We start from the raw sequence: 24056 nt of genomic DNA on the forward strand, positions 1-24056 counted from the left end.
CGGAGGGGAGGGGACGTAGGGGACAGGAGTGCAGTCATGAGGAAGAGCGGGGTGACCAGGGAGCAGGGGACATGGCGCGCTATTGCCGCACACCTTTCCAGTCTCCACAATCTCTCCCATGTTATCTCGTTTGAGCTCAACAGTCAGCAGAGCTCTGGTTTTTACCACCATTTCATTGTTGAGGGGAGTGAAGGAACATGGGCTTTTGGGTCACAGAGGCCTGGGCTCAAATTTCACCGAACTACCCACTCCAGAGCTCTTGGGCAAGGCACTTAGAGTTCTTCGTCTCTGTGAGGAGGGTAAAGACAATTAGGGTTGTTGTGAATATCAAGTGGTAAAGACGAATATTGATATAATCCTTGAAATGAAACAGTTTTGCGTTTGGCATATACCAAGTGCTTGAGAAGTCACAACATTCTTTATGAAGAGATTTGCCCAAGAGCCACACGGTCAGTGGCCGAGAACTCGCTGACCTCTTGCTCTGTAAGAGGTTAATGATATTTTCTATACCGGCTGTACAGTTTGTCTCACTTCCCAGGCTGTGAGGTCGTCCAGGATGGGGAAGTGGCCGATGTTTACCGTGGCTACTGCTCACCCACGAGGGTCCTGAAATAAGACGACACTTACTATAGCGGTACCTGGAGGGCCTAGCCGGTTATGCGCCTGACTCTTGATTTTGATTCAGGTCGTGATCTCAGGGTCCTGGGATGGAGCCCCGCATGGGACTCCCCCAACCCCCTGCCCTTCCTCCTCTTCCCTCTGTCAAATAAATAAATAAACCTTAAAAAAAAGAGTATTTATTACACCGATAGTGAGTTTTCTACTTAGTGGTACGCGTGAATGTGAATAATGTAGGCAAATGTCCCTTGGAGAGAAGTGAGCACCGCGAACCCGTTTCCACTTATCTTGTGCCTCCAGGAACAACTCCCTCTGTACACATCTCTAACCCGGGGAAACAGAAAACAGTTTGATGTGAGTCACTCCAGCTTTCTGTTCAAACACCATGAGAGAAAATACAACTTGTTAGGGTCATACTGATAGGAACGAAGGACATTTTAACCTCTGCTAAGCTAACACATTCTTAGTTAGCGACCTGGAAGCCGTTGAGGTTTTATATACAGTGTTGTGTATCTATGGGCTTATCTAACGATTCAGTGAGTGAGTCATTCCCTCTTCCCTTCCTCTGCCCAATTCCGGAGAGCGATCTTTTCCTATAAGATTTCTGGTTAAGTCCCTCCTCCGGCTTCCTGTCCCTGCTCGGGCCCTCCGCGTCCTCTGCTCCCTGTGAAAGTGCTCCCATGGTGGACGTCGTCTTGCCTCCGCGGAAGACGCTGCACACTGGCACCAGACAGGTGTCGCCGAAATGCCACTGACCACTTCGCACTCTGCCCCTGCCCTTCAGCATTCCCTCTGGTCCAGGCCACGCAGCTCCTTAGCTCGGACCGAAGTTCCAACCGCCTGGCCAGGAGGAAGTTTGCGCATCTCTGTAGCATTTCCGAGACCTCAGCCCAGCTGCCCAAGGCTTGTTCTTAACACATTTCATGCCCCTTAAGTGCCTTCGGGAGTGACTACATTAGAGAAACCCTAAATAAATACACAAGCCTCCGACCTCCATGAAACGTGCCGCCGCCTAATCATAAATAAATCTCGCTGTCCACGGGAGCAATGGTTCAGGCACATGTTGCAGAAAATAAACGCAATGAGATAGACCGCAGGGTCCACTTTCTTAACTAGAAGAACATGGACAGGCCCCGAGGCAGGAGGGGTGGCTGGAGCCCAGCCCCGCCCCTGACATACCCACCCCTAACCCCACCCTTGGGACTGGAGGCCGACTGGAGGCTGCCGGAGGAGCAGTTGTGGTCCTGAGCCTTCTCCTGTCAGCCCTGGGCTGCACCCTCTCCGCAAGCAGTGTGGTGAGTGTCTGCAATACAGAATAACCCCTTTCCGTTGTGTAACCTTTGTCTTTCCCATCTTCTTTCAAAAGAAAAACGAATTATTAACGTAAACTATAGAACCAGTAAAACCTTACCGTGTAATTAACACAAGCCAGGGCAGAATCGAACGGTAGGTGTTCTTCACTGGTCTCCTTGAATTAAAAAAAAAGTACCTAGATGTCTGCAGCATGCAGTTGTCTTTTAAATTAAATTTGGCAGCAGTGATTCTTAAGAGCCTAGGTATATCATAGACTGTTTCTTTAAAATGTGCTACTGGAGATACATTTTTAAGAGAAAAAAATGTTCTTAATCATTACAGAAGAAATCATTGTATTACCATTAAGACTGGTGTGTTTAAACCATATCTTAAATTGCTTCTAGAAAGTTTCTTAATTGGTTTCGGGAATTGCTATTGGAATTAGTTTTAACAGTAAGGAAGCACGATTTCTGCTTTCATTTTGAGGTTTATTATTATTGTCAGAATTAAGTCTAACTGTCTCTGTTTTCATATAACAAAAACAAATTATTTGAAGTCGTGATGCTCTGGCCACTTGTTACCTTTCCCGATGTGTAGCATTGTTATTATCAGCAATAATTAAACTCTTAGGGGCGCCTGGGTGGCTCAGTGGGTTAAGCATCTGCCTTTGGCTCAGGTCATGGTCCAGGGTCCTAGGATCAAGCACTACATCGGGCCCTCTGCTCTGCAGGAAGCCTGCTTCTCCCTCTCCCCCTGCTTATGTTCCCTCTCTCGCTGTCTCTCTCTCTGTCAAATAAGAAATAAAATCTTCAAAAAAAAAAAAAAACACCCTCTTTTTTAGAAAGAAAGACAATCTCTTTTCTTTTACACCAACGCAAGCATCTTAGTAGGGGTCCTAACTAATCAGATGCCAGTTCTGAGCTGGAGCGCAATGACTGGCTGTCACTTCCAAGACAGACGAATGCTCGTTCCCCGAGTGTAACAAGCAGCAAGAGGAGCAGCCGTCTCTACCTGGTAGGGGAAATGGCTTTATTGCCATGTTTCAGAGAATCTTCATTAAAACATGGTCCTGTGCACGAACTATATTCTTGTGGACTAAACACAAGGACATACACGACAAATTTCAATGAGGTTAACTTTGTATGGTGGATTTATGAGAGATTTTTTCTTTTGTTATTTTGTGGCTTTTAGAGTATTTTCACTGAACATATTATTTTGGCTAAACTTTTATAACTACACGTGTTTGCAGTAAAACTTTAAGTGTCAGGAGGATTTGAACTGGGGGGATGTGTGTTTTATTTTTGTGTAAGAGAGTTAACTCCTCTGCTCCGGTTCTCAAATCCGCATTTTGGCCAGACTTTCTTTAAGACAGTGATTTTCAAGCCTCACCACACCTTGGATTCACCTGGGAAGCATGAAACATACCCGCTCCAAGGCCCCTAACCGCTCGCCCAGACCAGGGGCTCAGAATCAGGGCGGGCAAGCGCCAGCACCTGGAAGGCCAACCCCTCACGCCGTCTGGGATCCTGTGTTGCGATTCTTCGGTCTCCATAACACTGACCAGGAAGTTCGTTACTTAAAACCGGGCTCCCGGGGTGTTTTACTGTCCTTTTTTATTGCCGTGGGTGGGTTTTGCTGACACCTGATAGAAGCATTCTCCAGGTTCTGTGGTGCGCATCTTTGGGACTTTGATCGCTCCTACGGTCACATGCAACTCATCGGTGCATGCAGACGGTGGGCCTCTTAACAAAACACTGTCTGCATCTTTTAAATGATCACTAAAATGTCAGGTATATCCTGTATTGGCCATTTTTCCTTTCTCGGTTTCCCTTCTAGTCACTTGCTAAAGCAAGGCCAGAACTGGTTTCTGGGGAAAACAGAGGCTTTCTCACAAATATGTGTTGAGCTTATCTCCGTGTTGAGTTAGGGTGGCCGTTAGCTCACCCCCGTGCTGCACTAGGGTGCCTTCCATCCAGGTGGGTGGCCTGACTGCATCATTTGATTTGTATAACCATACATTTGCTTTATATGCCTTTCCTTCTACATACCTGTTCCTACACATAATAGCAGCCCTCGTGGGACTCTGACCTTGGGTTCTCACCAAAGACTTCTAATTCAGCCCATTGCTACCCATTTTTTACTATGCCCTGGCTAGTGAAAATACTACTCATGGAGGGTTGTCCAAGAATATATACCCCTGTGTCTCTCTGAACAATCTACATTTTATTTTATTAAAAAGATTTTATTTATTTATTTGACAGAGAGAGAGATCACAAGCAGGCAGAGAGGCAGGCAGAGAGAGAGGAGGAAGCAGGCTCCCCACTGAGCAGAGAGCCCGATGCGGGGCTCGATCCCAGGACCCTGGGACCATGACCTGAGCTGAAGGCAGAGGCTTTAACCCACTGAGCCACCCAGGCGCCCCAACAATCTACATTTTAAATCTGAATTTTAATCCTGAATCATCCCAACGATCAGAGAGATAACCAGTTGGCTGGGATCATTTTAGCTGCTCACAGATCCCTCTGCGTAGTTCTACTCCCCCATTGCCCTTTCTCGGAAGTCACTGTTCTGTTTATTGTGGAGATAAAGGCTTTGACCATCGCATGTCATATACTATATATCATCTCCCTTTTGAGGACTTTGATGAGAAATTTCTCTAGGTCTCAGTCTGTTTTTATTTTATACACTTGGTCAATTTCCCAAATGTTTGTGTTCCCTCTTTGCTTTGCCTGGCAGGAAGCCCAAAACCTCCTCCACAGCCCACGTCCAGCACTGTAGAGGAATCTTAAAGCATGTGCCGCGTTTGCTCCGGACTTTATTTTCCCTGTGACCAATTTCTTCATTTTTCATTTTGCATCTTGTTTTATATGGACGTTTGTAAACTGCTCAAATCTTAAAATAAGATGAGAGTATGAATCAGAGTTTCTCAGCCTTGACGCTGTTGGGGCAAATAATTTATTGTTGGCAGGAATGGGGGATTAAATGGAGGATTTGGAGGGAAGAATGGGGGGTGCATCCTTGGCCTCTGTCCACTAATTGTCAATAGTAGTTCCCGGTACTGGGAAGTACCTTTCACATGACAGGTGTGTCTCCTAGTTTTAAGGAAGTAGGGTAAGAAAAGGAGATAAAAATGACCTTCCACTTTCTGCCATTTTCTCAAACTCCTTCAGCTTAATAATATTCAATGTGCCAAGCCTCCGTAGTTTAGGGTAGTGTATCCTGAGCCCCAATAATTAGTATTTTCTAGGCTATGTGCAAGTCCCGGTTTTAGGGGGACCCAGACAACTGAGCCCACTTTCACCCTCAGAAAACCCTGCAGGCAGGAAGAAGACGAAACAGAAATAAAAGGCTCAGCTTGCACATCTCTGAAGTTAATGCAGCAAGGGCTTTCCTGATGACCTTGGGAAAGGGAAGTGGAGATACTGTTATTGGCATTTACGCAAAACGGGCACAAAGATAGCCAAGTGCCCAGTGTAGTTGGTGTCCAGCGTGCTGACCCCCATGTCCAGGAGGCTCTCCACCACATCATGAGAGCGCTGAAAAAGCTGAGCAAGAAGACAAGCAAATCCAACATGGCTTCACAGAGGAGGGGGCGTTTGAGATGAGATGTTAACCGGTAAGTAGGGAACAAGGGACAGGAGCTCAGGGCAGGGACAGGATGGAGGGAATTCCTACAGACTGGGGAGCACTGTGGCCCGACTGGATAAGGGCTGGAAATGGTAACCAAGGACTGAAAAAAATAAGGTGGGTCCTCCTCTGAGGGCGTCCGGAAACAATTCAGAAGTGAACAGGCATCTTCCCACAGCCACGCATGCCTGACGGCAGTTAACAAATTTCAGACAAAAGGGGAGCAGAAGCTGAACTAATGACATCACCAGAGAGACCAGTGATGGTAGGAAGTCGAGAGACCTGGGAGGATCCAGTGTGTCCCGTGTCCTTTGTTCCTGACCCTCACCCCAGCTGATGTCTCGGTGAGCAAAACCCTTGACTTCTTTGATGAAAGTAGGACAAAGGACCCTCTGGTGTCAGCAAACTTCCCAGTTGAGAACATCGAGTTTGCAAAGACTGCAGAGAGAGCTCTGATCTAGGGACGACCAAGCACGAGCATCATTTTTAACAAAAGGGGAAATGTTTTGGGGCGGCTTTTTGGTTATAGAAATTATTTAGCTTCTACTGGGAAATGCCATAACTTCAGTTACACACAATTGATTTTAAATTTACGTATAACTTGCTGAAATTTCACGAAATGATGTGATCGGTAGTACATTAGTCAGGAACCGATTGGGCTACAGGCAATGCAGGGCTCTGTAGGTGACCCGGACAACTGGCTCCAGGTGCAGATCAGAGCCAGGACCAGCAGCGGGCATGCTGTGGTGCTTCTGGGTGCTGGAGAAGCTCAAAGAGGGAGACTTGGAGGGAAGAGCAGGATCTGAGTGTGTCTGGGGAGGAAGGGAAGCTTAGAAGCCAGATACCTGTAAGTGAGGAACCTCCTTCCCAATCCAAGTCTGTAAGGAAAAGGGATCTGAGCTCAGCCGAGCCCCGACATGAGGGCTTCGCTAAATGCCCCCCTCCTACCACTTCACCACCCTGGACAGTGACCAGAGGCTTTTTGTTTCCGGATATTATTTAGTTTAAATTAAGAAGTGTCATCCTTTCAACTATGCATAATCATTTTAAATTTCCTTATAACTGAGAGCTTTCAGGGTTGGGCTAAATTTTCAGAAATGACTTGGAGGAGAGAAAAAAATAATTTACCCTCTACACTTTCAAGTTCTCAACTAGGGCCCCTGAGAGAAAAGACAGATTAAGAAGAGAAAAACAGAAGTTGATCACACATGTATCTCATATACATCGGAGATATGCAGGAAAAAGAGTAGCTTTCAAAGGTGGCTTAGAATTCAGGCTGAAACACCAGCTTCAGCTGAAGGCACTGGAGAGAACGTGTGGCGGAAGCCAGTTATGGGGAGGAGAGCAGGAAAATCAGGGTACGATTTGCCATGCAGATTTGAGTCCACAAGTTTTACGCTGACTAGCATCTCTTGTGGTATAGAGTCATCCCTGTCTTCCTGCTGGGAGAATGGAACACTTGTAGGTGGGAATCTCCCTCAAAGGGTGACTTCGACTCTGTTTTCAGAGCTTCTCCTGTGTGTGCCACTTCTCAAAATAATGGGCTCAAAAACAACTCTTATGCCAAAGAAGCACATTTTGGAGTGGCATTTTCCGGTCTGTACACAGCAGGTACAAAGACAGAGTCCCTATGTGATGCAGAGAATGCAGAATTCAGCTAGAGATGCAGGGCAGTGGAACAAATGGTTCCAGAAGCAGACTCGGACCCAGCACTGAAGCGCGGGCTGGGGGACGTTTGGGTGCCGGAGAAGCTCCAAGTGCCTCAAAGCAAGGCCTTCCCAGTTGACTTTATTTACTCTGCTTTTCCAGAAATGGGTTGCATATAACCCATGGAATGATTTGGTAGAAAACGGAAAGCCAGAAGGAGGTGGACAGAGGAGAGAGGAGGGAAGGAAATAGGGGAATGAGGAGTCTGGGGAGACCCAAGGTGCTGACATTCAAGAGTTTCGTAGATTGATCGGCACAGCTGAGCCTATTTGAGAGAAATGGAGCCCATGCAGGCCCCAGGCCCATCAGTGGGACTCCTCCAAGGATAGGACTCGGAAGATAGGACTTGGTAGAACGGAAGAATATGGACTTTGGTTTCAGTTCACCTGCCTGGGAACCTGACTACACTGCTTTAGCTATTTGATTTCAATTAGGAGAAAAGATTGTTATGAGGCTAGAATTCCACCACATGCCTAAGATTGCTTAACGTGGAAACTGACAGTAGAAACTGCTCAAGAAATTTCAGTTTCCTTCCTTGATCCACGAACAAACAAAACATGGGCATTCCCGGAGGAAATGCTCTTCTAAGGATTTAGACAGAAATAAATCATAAATCGTGGCCTTCGCCAGTGTCTTTTGGCCTCTGTTCACTCCCTCGGGGGTGGGGGATAGCTTCCTGCATGGCCTAGGAAAGCTCCCTTGTTTTGGCCTCCCCCACACCAATCCCATTCCTGTAAATTGGGAGGCAGAAAGTGCCCCACCCAACATGATACTCTCTAATTCCAAAGTTATTTCCAAAACCCTCCAGGTACATGGAGAATGCCCAGTTAAATTTGAATTATAACTAAAGAGTGAAAAGTGTTTTAATATAAATATGTCTCAAATATTACTTGGGACTTACTTATTCAAATTTAACAGAATCTCCTTTATTTTTCCCCTAAATTCTATTTAATCATTTAACCATAATTTCTGTTTTTCTCAGTCTTAAGCATAGGCTTCCATTTCCCAGATTCTTGTAGCACCCTCTGGGTAAAAAGAAAAATGGCGGCATCACCAAGTATTGACAAGGACGTGGGGCAAATGGAACTCTCATCCACTACAGATGGGAGTGTAAATTGGCACCATCACTTGACAATAACGTCTGGCACTATCTGCCAACCCTAGGACCCAGCAGTTCTGCTCCTGGTAGACACAACAGAAATACATGCCTAGTCCACCTAAAGAGACGTGTAAGAATGTCCGTAGCACTAGGTTACCATTCCTAATGGTCCAAACTGGAAACAATACAATGGCAGCACAGATAAATAAGTTGTACTTCACCTGTGTGATGATTTATTATATGTTAATGGGAATAAATGAATTATTGCTGTATGCTCCATGCTTGCATCTCACAGTCCTAACTTTGGACAAAAGAAGCCAGACACAGAAGAATAAATAGTGCGTATAATTAAACATACATAAGGCTCAAACATGGCGGAGGCAGAGGGACTTCCTAAGACAGTGAGGAGGGCTTCTGTGGTGCTGCTAATGTCCTTCTTGAATCAGGTTGTGGTCACAAGAACGGTTCACCGTTAAATTCATCAATCCAGCTGACGAGTTCTGCACTTTACTAAATGGATACTGGACTTCGGTGGGAGGTTTGCTGGAAGAGTGGAGGTCTATCCCGATGGGACTCTTTCTGTAGACCTGTATGGTTGGAAACACCTTCTAGAGTGTATGCGTCGTTTCTTTTGTTCACAGAACTTTGTGTTAAACTGTGGGAAGGAACTGCAAGATATCTACCTGCTAAAACCATGTGAAGGACCTCATAGTCCCATTTTTAAATCTTGGGTTGGGGTATCCCAACAATCTGTACAAGCCTAGGGTGAGATAGTTTAGGGGTGAGCAGGATTTGAACGCATTCATGTTTAGAGGGTGTCTGAGAACCAGGCAGATCCCCCTACTCTGACCCTAAACATTGCTCTAAAGAAATTGGACCCCAAAGATTACAGGTGGGGAATTTTTGAAGTATGTCCATATTCAAATGGAGATCGAAGACATCCCGCTGAAGGAAAGAATTCTACCGTATTGAACAAAAGTTCTTTTTAAAAGGGCTATTTTGAAGATTATGATTCTGATTTTGGAGGAACTACAGTGATTGGCAGTGGAAGGAATCACGTGTAAAATTTCTTTTTTTTTTTGAAGATTTTATTCATTTATTCGACAGACAGAAATCACAAGTAGGCAGAGAGGCAGGCACAGAGATTGGGGGCGCTGAGCAGAGAGCCCGATACGGGGCTCGATCCCAGAACCCCAGGATCATGACCTGAGCCGAAGGCAGAGACTTTAACCCACTAAGCCACCCAGGCGCCTCACGTGTAAAATTTCTTAAATAAAAATTTATTGACTTTAGGGGCGCCTGGGTGGCTCAGTGGGTTAAAGCCTCTGCCTTCGGCTCAGGTCATGATCCCGGGGTCCTGGGATTGAGCCCCGCATCGGGCTCTCTGCTCCGCGGGGAGCCTGCTTCCTCCCCTCTCTCTCTCTCTGCCTGCCTCTCTGCCTACTTGTGATTTCTGTCTGTCACATAAATAAATAAAATATTTTAAAAAAATTATTGACTTTAAATTAAAAAAAAAGAAGTTTATTGAAAGAGGGGGGAAAAAGTAGAACGGGAGAGTTACGCTGTCCACATAGGAACAAGAAGCAGAAGAAAAAGAGACAGGTGGGTGGGAGGGGAGAGACCAGCAGGATTGCCACACAGGAGATGGATTTCAGAACAGGGTGTGAACAAATCCACATGGAAGCCAGGGCATGTAACAATCCCAGGTTCTAGCCTTTGAAACATTTGTGGCTAGGAAACAGCGTGTTAGGCCCCATTCCTCACAGGACTGCTTGTCTAGCTGCATGGACCCAGTTTCTACATCCCTGGGAAACTGAATCAGACACCATTAGAAACTTCCAGAAGCTCAGGCTTCCTGGTGCCCTTGATGTTTTTAAACCATGGTTTCTCATCGCAGCACTACTATTGACATCTGGAGATAGAACATTCGTTGTTGTGGGGCTGTCCTGTCTTTGCAGATTGTCCAGCAACATCTCTGGCCTCCACCCACTCGAATGACCATAGCACCTCGCCCCCAACTGGGACAACCAAAAATATCTCAAAGCTTTGCCAAATGTCCCCTGGGGGTGTGGTGCAAAACAATCCTGATTGTGAACCGGTTACCTGAACACGCATGGTGGAACTCTAGAGGAAGTTTCTGAGTGTCTGGGTTCAAGACACTAAAAATACGTACCTAGATAAACACACACAAGCACACACATGCGGACTGACAGGCAGACTTAAGAAAGCGAAATCAGTCTCAAAGTGTCCACCTCTCTACAGTTTCAAAATTTACCTGGGAAGGGACACCCTAGGAAGTGCTTACTTTCCTTCCCGAGCAGGTCTGCTCACTCTAGCTGGCCGAGATAATAATCCCAGATGGAGAGACTCCGTGGAAACAAGCTTAAGAGCTTTGGAGTCCCAAGAACCGAATTCAAATCCCAGCCCTGCCACTCTGCCTTCCTGGACACGCGACTTACTTTCTGTTTCTTTCCCCTTCCTCTGTGGCCTTGTGGAAGACATGCCCATGTTCCACAATGTATAGGAGCGTGTCAGGGAAGGGCAGGGATTCTACTGATTTCCCTCAAGGGCCAAGTACTCTCTTTTATGTAACTGCTGCTCGTGAAGAATTTACCCCATGCCAGACGTCACTCTAATCACTCAAATCACTCAAATATTATTCAATGCCCCTGACAGCTTTATAAGCTACCCTTGTGCATATCCCTATTTCACAGATGAGGACACTGAGTCACAAGGTCATTCATTAGCTAGTGACTGGAGAGCTGGGAGTCTGTGGCCAGTGTCGATGATGGAAACCACTGGATCATGCGGCCTGGTCCACATTTTTATCTTCGGGTTTTATAATGTCATATATATATATAATTTTTTCCCCTGATGAGACTGGGAAGAGGGGGCAGGGCAACACTCAGTCTTCGTCCTCATGTCCTTATCATAAATTAAGGATGTTGGACTAGCCATCAGACTTCTCCTTGGCCCTGGCATGTCACGTCTTTGCCTCAGTTTCCGTGTGTGCAACAGGAAGCATCTTATCAGCCTTCTTTCCTCACGTGCTTTGGTCTGCTGGGAATATGAAAGGGATCAGCGTTAACCAGAGCTCAAACAGGACACGTTTAGAAAGCAGAATGCTGGGGCGCCTGGGTGGCTCAGTGGGTTAAAGCCTCTGCCTTCGGCTCAGGTCATGATCCCAGAGTCCTGGGATCAAGCCCCGCATCGGGCTCTTTGCTCAGTGGGGAGCCTGCTTCCCCCCCTCTCTCTGCCTGCCTCCCTGCCTACTTGTGATCTCTGTCAAATAAATAAATAAAATCTTTATTTTAAAAAAAAAGCAAACCTCAAGTCCCATTGTGGACCCACTGGGTTAGGTTCCACAGTCTAAAAGGATCCTAAGTGAGTCCTGCGCACGGTGGAAGGTAAGAACCACTGCTATTTAGTGTGCGTCCAGCCGCAGGGAGAAGCACAGAATCTGCAAACAGACCTACAACACGGCACACGCGCATATAGGGCAGAGTGGCTTTAAATGTGCTTCTAAACACCTTCCTTCAAGGAAGGGAATTCAGAGGTTGCAAAACAAGTGGCAGGAGTCCCTGTGTTAGACTGGGAATTAAGTTAATTGAATTAACACACACAGGACAATCTAGGGTAGACGTGATTTGCGGATGGGACAGTCACAACAGATGCCTGTCCTAGGATCCCTATCGGAACTGATTCTCCAGCCGTTTTTTTAACAGGTTTATTTGTTTACTTGACAGAGAGAGAGACCACAAGCGGGGGGGGGGGGGGGCGACAAGCAGGGGGAGAGGCTTCCCACCGAGCGGCGAGCCCGATGCGGGGCTCGATCCCAGCACCCTGGGATCATGACCTGAGCTGAAGACAGAGTCTTAACCCACTGAGCTACCCAGTGAGCCCCTGCTCCCTGGCATTTTGTTTTTACACCAAACACAGCAAACTGTACCTACTGTAAACTACTGACCACAACAAGTAGACGTTCCCAGGGCTGCTCGTAGGGCAAGGAAGCACTGGAAGCATCGTTGAGATAAAGTCTCTGTCCGGGAACAGTTGTTAGGATTGGGGTCTTGAACTTTCACATAGTTTTCCGTTTTGATACATTGGCGAGACTGATTGGTTTGGTCATGTGACTCTTCATCCGAAGCATTGGTTTGGTCATGTGACTCTTCATCCGAAGCATTGATTCTTGCAAGAAGTAATTCTCTATTAAGAATACAGCCTTATGGCATGTTGTTTTTCTTGAATGATACACCTGTAGCAGCAACAGCTATCTGTACCTTTTGTGTGGTGCTTTCCCAGTATGTATTTTGAAGGTATTGGGTCATTCATCCTTGAGGCCAAAAGTGTATCTCTAACATTCAGCGTTGAACAACATATTACCTGTGCAATTTATTCAACGTCTGCAACTATTCCGCAGATAGTAGATCGAAATCACATCATGTGCCCACTATGATTACATGAGAGTAAGAAAGCTATCACAGTCCTCCTAAAACATCAGAGAGGAGAAAGACCTTTGGACTCCAACGAAAAGTTTACCCAGCTGCAGAGTTTCAAGCATAGTTCCTGGCGGGAGGGGTCGGTAATCACGGAGCCTTCTCAGTCAGCTGGTTTTCCCTCCGTGTCGTAAAGCAGACACTTGATGATAAATGCCAGAGGCAGCCTTCGAAGGTGGTGGGAGTGCCCTGGCTCTTACCATTCCAGAATACGTCCACGCCTTTTGTGGGGGCTCATCCGGTGGGGGATCGAGTGATCACAGCCACGATCTCAGTGGAGACAAAATCCATCCGGAGAAAGAGCAGGGCAGGGGAGAGCTACGAAGACCGGCGGGGAAGGGCTGAGCGAGAGTGAAATGACCTGTGATCAGTGTCCCCAGGACTGCCTGCATCACAAGAACTCTGACTTACCAAGGGTCCACCCCAGCTACTGAGTCGGCATGAAGTATCTGTGTTTTCCACCATGCACGAGGCTCAGCCTAGTGCACAGTGCTCTGGGAACATGTTTGATCGGGGCCTCCCCGGCGGCAGGGAAGAGGGGTGGACAACAGGGCCAGACGTCCTTGCACCTGGCTAAGGGGAGTGTGAGATGTGAGCCAGGGCGAGGGCCACAGAGCACAGCATACGGTTAGATGTGAAGCCATGAAGAAGAAGGTTTTACATTAGCCGCTGTGAAACAAGATACATCCTCTCCCTCGGGAGTCCCGGCTGGGTAGAGCCCAGGAGACTTCGCTTGATCGCAGGACGAAATCTGAGACACGTACAGCACCACTTTGTTCGAGGGACACTGTGTTTAGTGGTTTTGCCACGACTGGATTTTTCTGTGGAAGCTTGAATTCCAGCGCCCGGCCTTCCCTCCCCACCCCAAGATTCTGGCCTGATGATTTCACAAAAAGAAGTTAATCGGTTTTGAGGGTTTTTTTTGGCTTTTTTTTTTTTAAGCAACCGAGGACATCTGTTAAAACCCCAGCTATCAGGATACGACTAGCAATTATGCAATGAGGATTGGCATTGCCTAGAAGCATCGGTGTGATGAGAACTTTCTTGCAGAAGTAAAGAACTCTGTCTCACAAGGTTCGATTGAGGGACAATTGAGATAATGCCTGTGCAATAGCATTGTAGAAGTTATTACAATCACTATTAAATAGAACACCGCATGTGCAAAAAAGACTTTGTTCAGGAAGTTTGTCTTGAAATAGAAGGAAAAAAATCATCTTGCTGATAAAAAGGATTGGAGAAAGAGGCAATAAAACCCCCAGAAAACCTTGGAAGGAACCCCCGCCCCGTGTCTGTGACGTCTCTCGTTACCAAGTACAGACGATAGTCTAGAAACGTCTTGCTGAGTCAGTCGAGGGCGGCCACTGTGATCAGGGAGGTGTGATGGGAAGTCTGCCCAGCTGGGACCATGACGTCCTACCGGAACAGGTAGGTGTCTCACACTTTTTTGGTTTTGTTTTCACAGGCAGTGCCCTCTGGAACTCGCCTTGAAAATGAATCCGGTTGTTTCACAGCCCGGATACGGCACGGGGGGTGTGATGAACAGCGACTGGCAAACCGGCGTATTTGACTGCTGCGATGACCTGGGGATTTGTAAGTACGCCTAGTTATTCGTGACCCCCAGAATGCAGGTTCCTGACCTCATAAAACTTGTCTACTTCTCCTGTCACCGAGCCCCCACTCTGTGGCCAACTCGGAAGCCACTCTGTGGCCAACATGGGCTGCAAGCCCATGGGTGCGTTTAGCCACCAGATGTATTTTGTTGTCCTGGACATGATGAACTTGCTTCATGTGGTGATTTAAAAACACCAGGAAACATGAAAATCAGATTTCACACACACACAAAATTCTGGCTTTCCAATCTAGATTTCCAACTTCTCTCAAAAATTGGAAAATTTGGCAAGATGAGCCTTCATCACACAGGGCAGAGTTCAGCTGCTTCTTAACATGAGCCAATCCCATCAAAAGAGAGTGTCACTCTATTTATTCATGCCCGCTATGGGCTATTTTGTGGGTTTCTTCCGGTCTATTCCACTCACTTTACCTGCATGACCCTGAGTCGGTGACCCTTGTCGAGAGCCTTCGCGGTCTGCCATTTCTCGGCTCCTAGGCTCACCGCACTTTTGACACGTTGCTCTGTCTTCACCTTACCTCTCCCTTCTCTGACGATGCTGCTCCGTGTGCTCAGGCTCTCAAGTCCATTCTTGCCGACTCCTGCCTCTGTTCCATTTCAGAAAGCACCACAGGCTTTAGCTTTACTGACTTCTACTTCTTTCCCAGCACAAAACACACTTTGTGAGAAGTGAGAAGGAGTGAGAAGACTTTTTCCGGAGCCATATGGGTTGCAGACATTCTCTGTGGGGCTCAGCCCGACATTAGGAGTGAGGAACAGCCTCCTTCTGTGCGTGATGGAAGTTCCCAGATCTTTGGAGATAGCCTTTTGCTCAGAAACAGTCCATGAAAGACCCGCTGACTCTCTGGTGGTGTCTGGGTATAGCACAGCAGGACTCCACCCCGGCACGTTTCAAAACAGACTTTCACTCAAAGCATATTTGAGAACCGTTTCCTGTTTGTTGTTACTTTCTCGAGCCCTTCCTGGGCCCTGCAGAGCGTCTCTAGAGCAGAGCTGCACTCCAGTCTGTAAACAGCCGAGAGCAAAATCCCATCACTTCTGCGCGTCCATCCTCCTGATGGAGTCCTTTTGCCCGAACGACCTTCTAGAATGTATTTCCGCTCGTTGTCCCTAATGATTTCTTCACTAGGTGTTTTGACCCTCAACAGCCCCCCACCATGGCTTTAGAGGGCTTCTCAGACATCCTGACGCCACAGATTTCCTCCGCAGGTGTGACCCGAGGTCACAAGGCAGGGAAGAAAGATCATGCGAACACGCTCCGAAGGGCAAGGCAGGAGCTTCTGCAATTAAATCGGACCCGCTACCGTGACTCACGAATCACCCCCAGTTGCTGGGCAGAGGGCTCCAGAAGCCAGACAGAAAAAGCCAGATGGCAAACTGCTTTCTCCGGGGCCCATTAGAGCCGTCTCCGGAGCCAGCGTCTTTCGGAAAGAGTGAGGTCCTTGCCGGCGAGCTGACTCTCACTAACGCTCTTTGTGGCTTCCCCTTGCACGCAGGCCTCTGCGGCACTTTCTTTCCCCTGTGCCTGTCGTGTCAGATCGCCTCCGACATGGACGAGTGCTGCCTGTGCGGGGCCAGCGTGGCTATGCGGACCTTGTACAGGACGCGCTACGGCATCCCGGTGAGTCCCCGCGCCCCGCCACACGAGCCGCACCCGAGGGCTCCCTGCAGGCCCACCGCGGCTCTGCCACTGCCCACTCGCCTCCAGGGCTTGACCCTAATCTTTGCTCCACTCCCGTCCTAAATTTTTTAAGTGACGGACAGGGACCGGCTGCTATTCGTCCCAGGGAACATGTTTGTGATACAATCTTACGTTCCCATAGATGCGTCCCTGGCACGGGGGCTGCAGGTGAGTGGGTGAGGCCTGGAGAGCCCTGACCCTCTCCCCGCTTCACTCAGCCAGACCCAGGACCCCGCAGACCTGTAGGCTGGAGGACGGCGTGTTAGGAGCCGGGGGAGAAAACACGCCTGCGGTAGACCCCTTCCAAGCCAGCACCTCTGGCTCATAAGCCGGTGCTCCTTCCTTCAGCAGAGGTGTGTCCTGCGCCTGCAGCTCGCCCGGTACTTTCCAGACGGTAGAGGCACCTCCGTGCATGTGCCTTACATCCTGTTTCTTCTTACTGTTTCAGACCTCTACTTTAACATAGGCTCAGACTTGAAGGAAAGCTGCAGAAATCGTAAATAGGAAAAAAAGGAGAAATGATACAAGGAATTCCTGAATACCCTGCACCCACATGCCCCAAATACTAAAATCTTGCCCCTTCCTTTTATTTCCTTTCCTCCACCTATCCGTCTGTTCTCTTTTTCGGAAACATCGATAGGAAATGACAGACTTGATGTCCTATAGTATCTCTATGACATCACGCATTTCTTAGTAACTAGGGCCTTCATTTCTGTAACCATAATGCAATGATCGAAATCAGGAATTTAACACGGATATGGTACTATTCGCGAATTTGTGGGTCTTATTTAAACTTTACCAATTAACCCAACAACATTCTGTGGATGAGAAGAAAACCAACCCGAAACCACAAATTCTGTTCAATTGTCACTCCTCTTTAGTCTCCTACAATAGAGAATAGTTTCTCAGTCTTTCCTTGCCGTCCCCCGCCCCATGCAGACCATTTATTTTGTAGACTGTCCCTCAATTTGGTGTGTCAAATGTGTCCTCGTGGTTATATTTAGGGTTTACACTTTGACAGAGCGTCCACAGAACTGATGTAATAGTCACTGTGCTTCCTATCAAGACGCACATGGCATCACTGTATCCCATTATGATGGTTGTTTACTTTGACGACGTAGTTAAGGTAGGGTCCACCAGAAGGTTCTCCACCTTCTGCTGAAGTTCTCCACCTAAGGTTGCCATTTTCCCCTTTGTAACGAGTAGGGACCTGGTGGAGAGACGTGAGCACCCTGTTCCTCATGGCTCTTCAGCCACTGGGACTAACGTCCGCTGAAGCTTCTCGCCTGAATCAGTGATCACTATGATGGTTGTCCATGGCAGAGCTCACGCTCTAATGGGAGAAGATTGCTACACTGTGACGAAGTAAAGACCTTATAGGATGCTAGTAAGTTGCACAGATAAAAATGAAACAAAGAAGAGAAATAAAGAATGTTGAAGCATTCCAATTTTATTTTATTTTTTTAGCATTACAAAATTTATTTTTATCCAAGCAAGGTTTATCCCAGGAATGCAAAGATGGCTCAGTATCAGAATATTCTAGTTATATTTTCAAAAAGAAAATCATCATTTCAGTTGATGCAGGAAAAACAGTCAACAAAATTCAATGCCCATCCACATTTTTAGAAAGGGAGTTCTAATGTTAAACAGGGTTATGAGGGAAGTTCTAATGTTAAACAGGGTTATGAGGGAAGCTTTCATATAAAAGTGGAAGGATGAGAAAGAAGTTACCCACTGGAGGAAGAGCTGGGCAGAAAAAAAGAATATCGCCAAGGCTTTAAAGTAGAGGTTATCTGGAAAGTTCCAGAAACAGGAAAGGGCCAGAGAGGCTGGAGGAGAATGAGTGAGAGGGTGGGGGCAGGATGTCATAGAAAAAGATGATATTAGAGCAGGATTTAGAAACTCTAGGGCCTTGAGAACCATTGCAAGAACCTCAACTGTGACTCCGAGTGAGCAGGGAAGTCCCTGAAAACGGTTTAAACAAAGGGGTGATATGATGGATTCTGCTCCTAGAAATGTAGCCTCTGCCCCACTCAGTGCTCCCACTGGACCGGGAGCAAGTTCCTCATCTCCCTAAGCCTCAGCCCCCTCATTGATAAATGGTCACACTGATCCTCCCCTTTAATGGGGTAGCAAGAGTCATGGGAGATAATGTACAGAAAGGGCTTAACACGGGACCTGGCAAGTAATACGTGCTCAGTAAACAACGTCTTCTCTTTTTGTTCTTTTCTCTGAGAATTGCTCGGCTATTTCGTCAGGGCAGAGGTGTGTGCAGGGCCCTTGCCTCATTTCTCCTGCGTGCTCGCGCAGGTCCCTGACGTCACAGCACTCAAGGCTGCCCTCATTCATGCTAACCCTAAGGTAGCACAACACACATGGGCTCTTGACTCTGTGCCGGGACTGGGACCTCCTGAACCGTGTGCCAGGTGTCACGCACGTGCACCTCCGTACATGATGTGAAGGTAACGTTCTCAACGCAGCCCAAGACCGCGACACGGTGTGGGTGTGTAGGAAGGGCCCTCAGCTGGACCCCGGATGAGGCTGTGGGAACAGCTGAGCATGTTCTCGGATGGCCCGCGCTGGCATCGGTTTCCTCATCTGTCGTGACGCAGTGGTGCAAGGTGACTTCTAGGTCTAGGGTTCTAGCTATAGTAGGTTTCCTCAACATACAATGAAGCCGTGTATTTGTAGACAGTGTATCTCTATTTCCTCCTTTGAACAGACCTAAAAATAATTCCCGGGACTGGTTTTTATCATTCAGGCTCTCTGCTTCGTTTCCCTTTCGTGTCTATGCAAATCTTTGTGGGGCCGCGACAGTACACCTCTCTGACCTGCCCCTTCTACCGTGGGTACGGCCAGGAGAGCAGCCCTTTGCCGGGGCACAAGCTGCGCAGGAGAGAAGGAGGGAGAAAAGACATAATCTCTGCTTGTACTACCGTGAGCTCTAACGTTGTTCTGCTCGCATACTGCCTGCAAATCCTGTGCTGTGGGACCAGTTTCCTCCTTTTATAGACATGGGTGGGCTCTTTGCCCCAAATGCCTACCCTGTTAGGGGACGATCAAAGCCCTGTAGCAATAGGAAAAATTTCTTTTCACGAAAAGTAAACCTCTCATAGTCTCACCGTTGAGAAGCTCCCACCTACACACGGCCACCCACAGCCCACCCACGAGCTCACACTCTCAATTGTTATTATATTAAACGCAAACCTTAAGAACATAAGTGCCGTCAAATAGTGGAGCTCGAAATTCTTTCAGTCTGTCAAGACACGCAGTAATAGGGGCGCCTGGGTGGCTCAGTGGGTTAAAGCCTCTGCCTTCGGCTCAGGTCATGATCCCAGCGTCCTGGGATGGAGCCTGCTTCCTCCTGTCTCTCTGCCTGCCTCTCTGCCTACTTGTGATCTCTGTCTGTCAAATAAATAAATAAAATCTTAAAAAAAAAAAAAAAAAGACACGCAGTAATAAACCAGGTTATCGGACTGGAACTCCCCGGGTCACTCAGTGCCTCCTGCATCAGAACAGGGATCCCTTCAAGGGCAGGTCACCCGGAAGGTCATTGAGGACCTGGTTGGACACGTCCATTGAGAGGGCCCTCAAGTCCTTGCAAAGTACCCCGTCCCGTGGCTTTCCAAACAAATTCATTCTCTTCTTTCTTCCTTCCCCCATAATTTATGTATCTCCCCTTTGCTCCAAACTTCTTCCATTGCAGAACTTGAGAGATGTCAATGAAAACGGCGAGAGGGATGCAATGTGGGGCCCTATCTGGCTCTGCTCACAAACCACAGAAAAATCGGTGCATTTTATAACTGACTTTAAAGGGAAGTCGTCTCAGAATTGATGTTAGAGGATGAGGGCTAGAGTCACACCCTGCAGATCAGCTGAAATCGTGTCATATATGGTTAAGGGCACAGGCTTCAGAAAAGAAAGACCAAGCGCCGCTACCAATTTGTTACATGGTCTGAACAAGTCATTTGCCTTCACGTGGGTCATCAGAAAAATGGAGATAATGAAAATCCTTGTGCTAAACCAGTAACATAAAATGAACCTTTTAAGGAGTTTTGAAAAGCTGTGCAAATGCAAGGACTTGTGTGACTCTATTTATAGCCTACGTGTGGACCCGCTGTTTGTTTTTTAACAGGGATCTATTTGCGGTGATTTCCTATGGCTGGGATGTTTTCCTCTGTGCACCCTTTGTCAACTCAAGCGAGATATTGAAAAAAGAAAAGCAATGAATGCTTTCTAAAAGGTGCTTGGTAAGTTGTTGGAAATTCTTTCATTTAGTTGCATCACTATAAACGCTCAATAACATCCTTTATTTCCTTGGTCCTCTCTCGCAAATACATGAAACATCGCTTGCAAAATGGAGGACAAAGGATTTTTAATTGCCAGCCGACACCAACAGTTGGTAGTCAGCATCCATAGGTTGAGAGAGCGAAACCTGGAAGGATGGGAGAGACTTCCGAGGTTTGCTGGGTTGTCTGCTGTGTGACGTACCAGTGAACAGGTCCCACACGCCGCCCACGCATATCTCACTAGACCATGATCCGAGGTAGCGAGTGTGCGCGCCACCGTGCCCTTCCCCAGGTCTAGTTCCTAGTGAGCCACTACCACACTAACCAGCTGAGCTGTTGCACTAAGTGTGACTGTGTCACGTGCCTACTTCTGTGTTCCTGGCAACACCAGAATATTAGTGTAAGAATCCCTCCTCCAAAGCTATGGGAAGCTACTTTAGTTTCTATAAATTCGGGGTGGCTGGTTCACGCAGTTATCCAATATTCCCAAAACCCCCACTGTGAGGGGATGTTACTGACGTTTTGGTGTTGTCAGAGTCGGGTAGCTGCTCGTTTCCCTGTTTCCTAGCTCCTCCAGTCACATTTGTAATCTGCTGAGTAGCTATTTCTCTCAGACAGGTGGGTAATAGTGTACATGTCCTATCTTTTGATCTCTTATTGCCAGTCCCCATGGAATTCGCAATCAAAGCTTAGTTTTCCCCTGGGAGTGACTTATCTATACAATCCTTTCCCGCCCAGAGTTCTTCGTGAATGTTCGATCAAGGGTGAACATTCATGAGTGTAAGTTGTCACTGGCCCGATCTCTCTCTTTCCTAGTTATTTCTTTCCCACATGCCCCACAAAATGACGTCTTCTTCACGAACATATTAGTTCATCTCGTGTTGCATTTTTGTATCCTAGCATTTGTCTTCTGACTGTTCCAATGGCTTCCTGGAATGACTAACACGCTTTACTCAGTTTCAGGCAGAGTCATGATAGGGAGTTTTCTTATTATTCTTTTTCCTCCTTATATTCTACCTCCAGGGAATTGGCTATTGTCTCTCTTTTCAAGCAGTGACATTTGTTTGTTTGTTTTTGACACATTAACATTTTTAGTTTATTAATCCTCTCATGAAAAATCTGCAGAATCACCACAGATAAAGCCACTGCAGCATCTTTACTCCTTCTGTTGTCCAATCTCCAGCTCACTTTTTGCCAGCACCAACATTGGCTTTCGCAGTCCCCCTGACTTTCTTCATTCTGTTCTTGCGTTCTTTTCGCTGTTTTCTGGAGGTCTTTTTCTTCTCATACAGACCATGTCTTGCAAGTCTATGTTTGGGTTCATTTTTCTTTGCATAATCCAAGGAATCATAAATCACGCCCAAGCCAGTTGTCTTGCCACCACCAAAATGGGTTCTGAATCCAAATACAAATACGACATCTGGTGTGGTCTTGTACATTTTGGCTAGTTTTTCCCGAATTTCTGTCTTAGGTACTGTTGCCTTTCCAGGATGAAGGACATCAATAACCATTTGTTTGCGCTGAAGTAGTTGGTTGGTCATGAACTTCCTGGTCCGGAGAGTTACTGTGTCGTTCATGATGGCGGCCGAGCTTCAAGCAGCCGAAGAGAAAAAGACAAGCAGTGACATTTGTTAAAAGTCCTATATTAACAACTTGACTCAGAATTTGATGCCTAAGTAGCCCTGAGGGAAGGAGGATGTGACAGTTTACTGGTACAGTCAGTGAAAAAGACTGTTTGGTGTTCTCTGCCTTTTGGAGACCCTTACCTTGACATGGCTGATGATCCATTGACATTTGACAACAGAAGTCAACTCTGGCGATCTACAGAGCGCTCCATTGTTTCCCTCAACCACCTGGCAACAATGCTTGAGACCTAGTAGGCACTTAAGAAAGATTGTGGGAGAATAAATCAATGCAACTTTCAAGCAAGGAAGCATAATGAGGCCCTAACCTAGGAGACTTGTCTGAATCTTAACTGGTGATTGTGACTCTTCCTAGTAGATTATACTGAACAAGGGGCCATGATTTGACATAGATCTCAAAATATGCCAAAACGTGGTGGTAGGGGATGGGTGGAATGGAAAGTTTTGATACTTAGAACAAGTTAATGTGAGGACAGATGAAACTGATAAATCCTAATTTGTTCATTCATTTACTCTCTCCTTTTTTTTCTGCTTTCTACAGGTCACATTCACAATGTGGCGAAAGAAATGCTAGAATCCCGTACTGCATCTGTTGAGTCCTCTCTCACCCCGCATCTTAGAAACGAATTCAACCAATCGTATGGTTTCCAATGGCTTCAAGACACTTTTAATTTCTAGTTTATTTCAAAAGAAATACATTTTCAGTGCTGTTCTCTAAAATGACTGCTAATAAAAAATTAATATCCTCAACATTTCTTGTGTCTTTATTTTTTTACTTAAATTCCATGAGCCAACATATAGTACATCAGCAGCTTCAGACATAGTGTTCAATGATTCATCAGTGTCTTTGGACACAGCTTTATGAAAAACTGTAATATAACTTTTAAAAAATGAACCCAAATTTGTCAAAATATTAAAGCTGAATGATGGGTACATGGAGAATCTTCTTTTTTTTTTTTTTAATTTTGAAAAGTTTTTTTTTTTTTTAAAGGATGATTGACACATAAAGATGATTTCACTTTTCTATCTTTATATATGTTTGGAAATGTCCAGAATAAAAAGTGTTTTAAATGTTGTCAAGACTCTTCTAATTTTAGACTTTCCCACCACTGGTAGGCAAGCAATCACTCTGGGCATTCCCTCACTCCCAAAAAGGGTGGTACTTTGACCTACCTTGGGCCTCCCTTTGGGAGCCAGGATGACCTTTGGCACTTCTTACAGCCCCACTCAAGGCTAAAATAAATCCAGCTGACGAGGAGGCAGAGTTTTCTCTAGATTCTAGGGACAAAAGAGAGGATTTCCGTCGTAAGCCACACAGCACGACTTCTAACTGAAACTGGCACTGGCCATCTCCATCCTCTCCCTCCTCCCTACAGTAATCTGCAGCCACAGGAGCGCCACAGAGCTTTCTTTGTCCACCCCCTCCTTCCCTGCACCAAGGCTCATGTGGCATTTTCAAATATTGAGATATGATTGAGCTATAGGTGTACAATATTATGATACGACACGTACATATTGGAAAATGATCACCACAATAAGTGTAACTATCCCTGGACATAGTTATAATTTTTTCTCGTGTTGAGAAGTTTTAAGATTACTCTCTTCCCAACTTTCCAATATACAATACTTTATGATGTATAGTACCACGCTGCACATCACATCCCCATAACATATTAATTTTACAACTGGAAGTTTGGACCTTCAGCTCCCTTCACCGTTTCACCTCCCCCAGCATGTCCAGCAACCAACGATCCATCTGTCTCTGAGCTCAGGTAGTTTATTTCTTTATCTTAGATTTCCACATAAGCGACACCATGCAGTGTTTGTCTTTCACAGTCCGACTTACTTCACTTAGCTTAATCCCTTCAAGGTCTATCCGCTGCCGTCCCAAATAACTGAACTGCCTTCTTTTTTAATGGCTGGGAATGTTCCATTGTGTATATATACCACATCTTCCTCATCCATCCTTTGAC

At 46.5% G+C, this 24056-nt stretch overlaps 2 protein-coding genes and 1 non-coding gene across 3 annotated transcripts; 2 read left to right on the top strand and 1 right to left on the bottom strand.

The window, feature by feature from the left end:
* Positions 1–1765: 1765 nt before the first annotated feature.
* LOC123932230 (placenta-specific gene 8 protein-like) lies at positions 1766–22833 on the top strand. Its single transcript, XM_045989969.1, has 5 exons — positions 1766–1913; positions 14303–14430; positions 15967–16091; positions 20287–20401; positions 22625–22833. The coding sequence occupies exons 2-4, from the start codon at positions 14331–14333 to the stop codon at positions 20389–20391; spliced, it is 330 nt and encodes a 109-aa protein (XP_045845925.1). The 5' UTR covers positions 1766–1913; positions 14303–14330; the 3' UTR covers positions 20392–20401; positions 22625–22833.
* LOC123937839 lies at positions 8896–9025 on the top strand. The gene has a single exon (XR_006817621.1). It is a non-coding gene; the product is annotated as a small nucleolar RNA SNORA18 (small nucleolar RNA).
* On the bottom strand, positions 21512–22542 carry LOC123932207 (40S ribosomal protein S24-like). Its single transcript, XM_045989962.1, has one exon. It carries the CDS (start codon positions 22015–22017, stop codon positions 21625–21627), a length of 393 nt encoding a protein of 130 aa, XP_045845918.1. The 5' UTR covers positions 22018–22542; the 3' UTR covers positions 21512–21624.
* Positions 22834–24056: the final 1223 nt, after the last annotated feature.

Source organism: Meles meles, chromosome 2 (assembly GCF_922984935.1).
Source record: "Meles meles chromosome 2, mMelMel3.1 paternal haplotype, whole genome shotgun sequence".
In the NCBI taxonomy this organism is placed as follows: Eukaryota; Metazoa; Chordata; class Mammalia; order Carnivora; family Mustelidae; genus Meles; species Meles meles.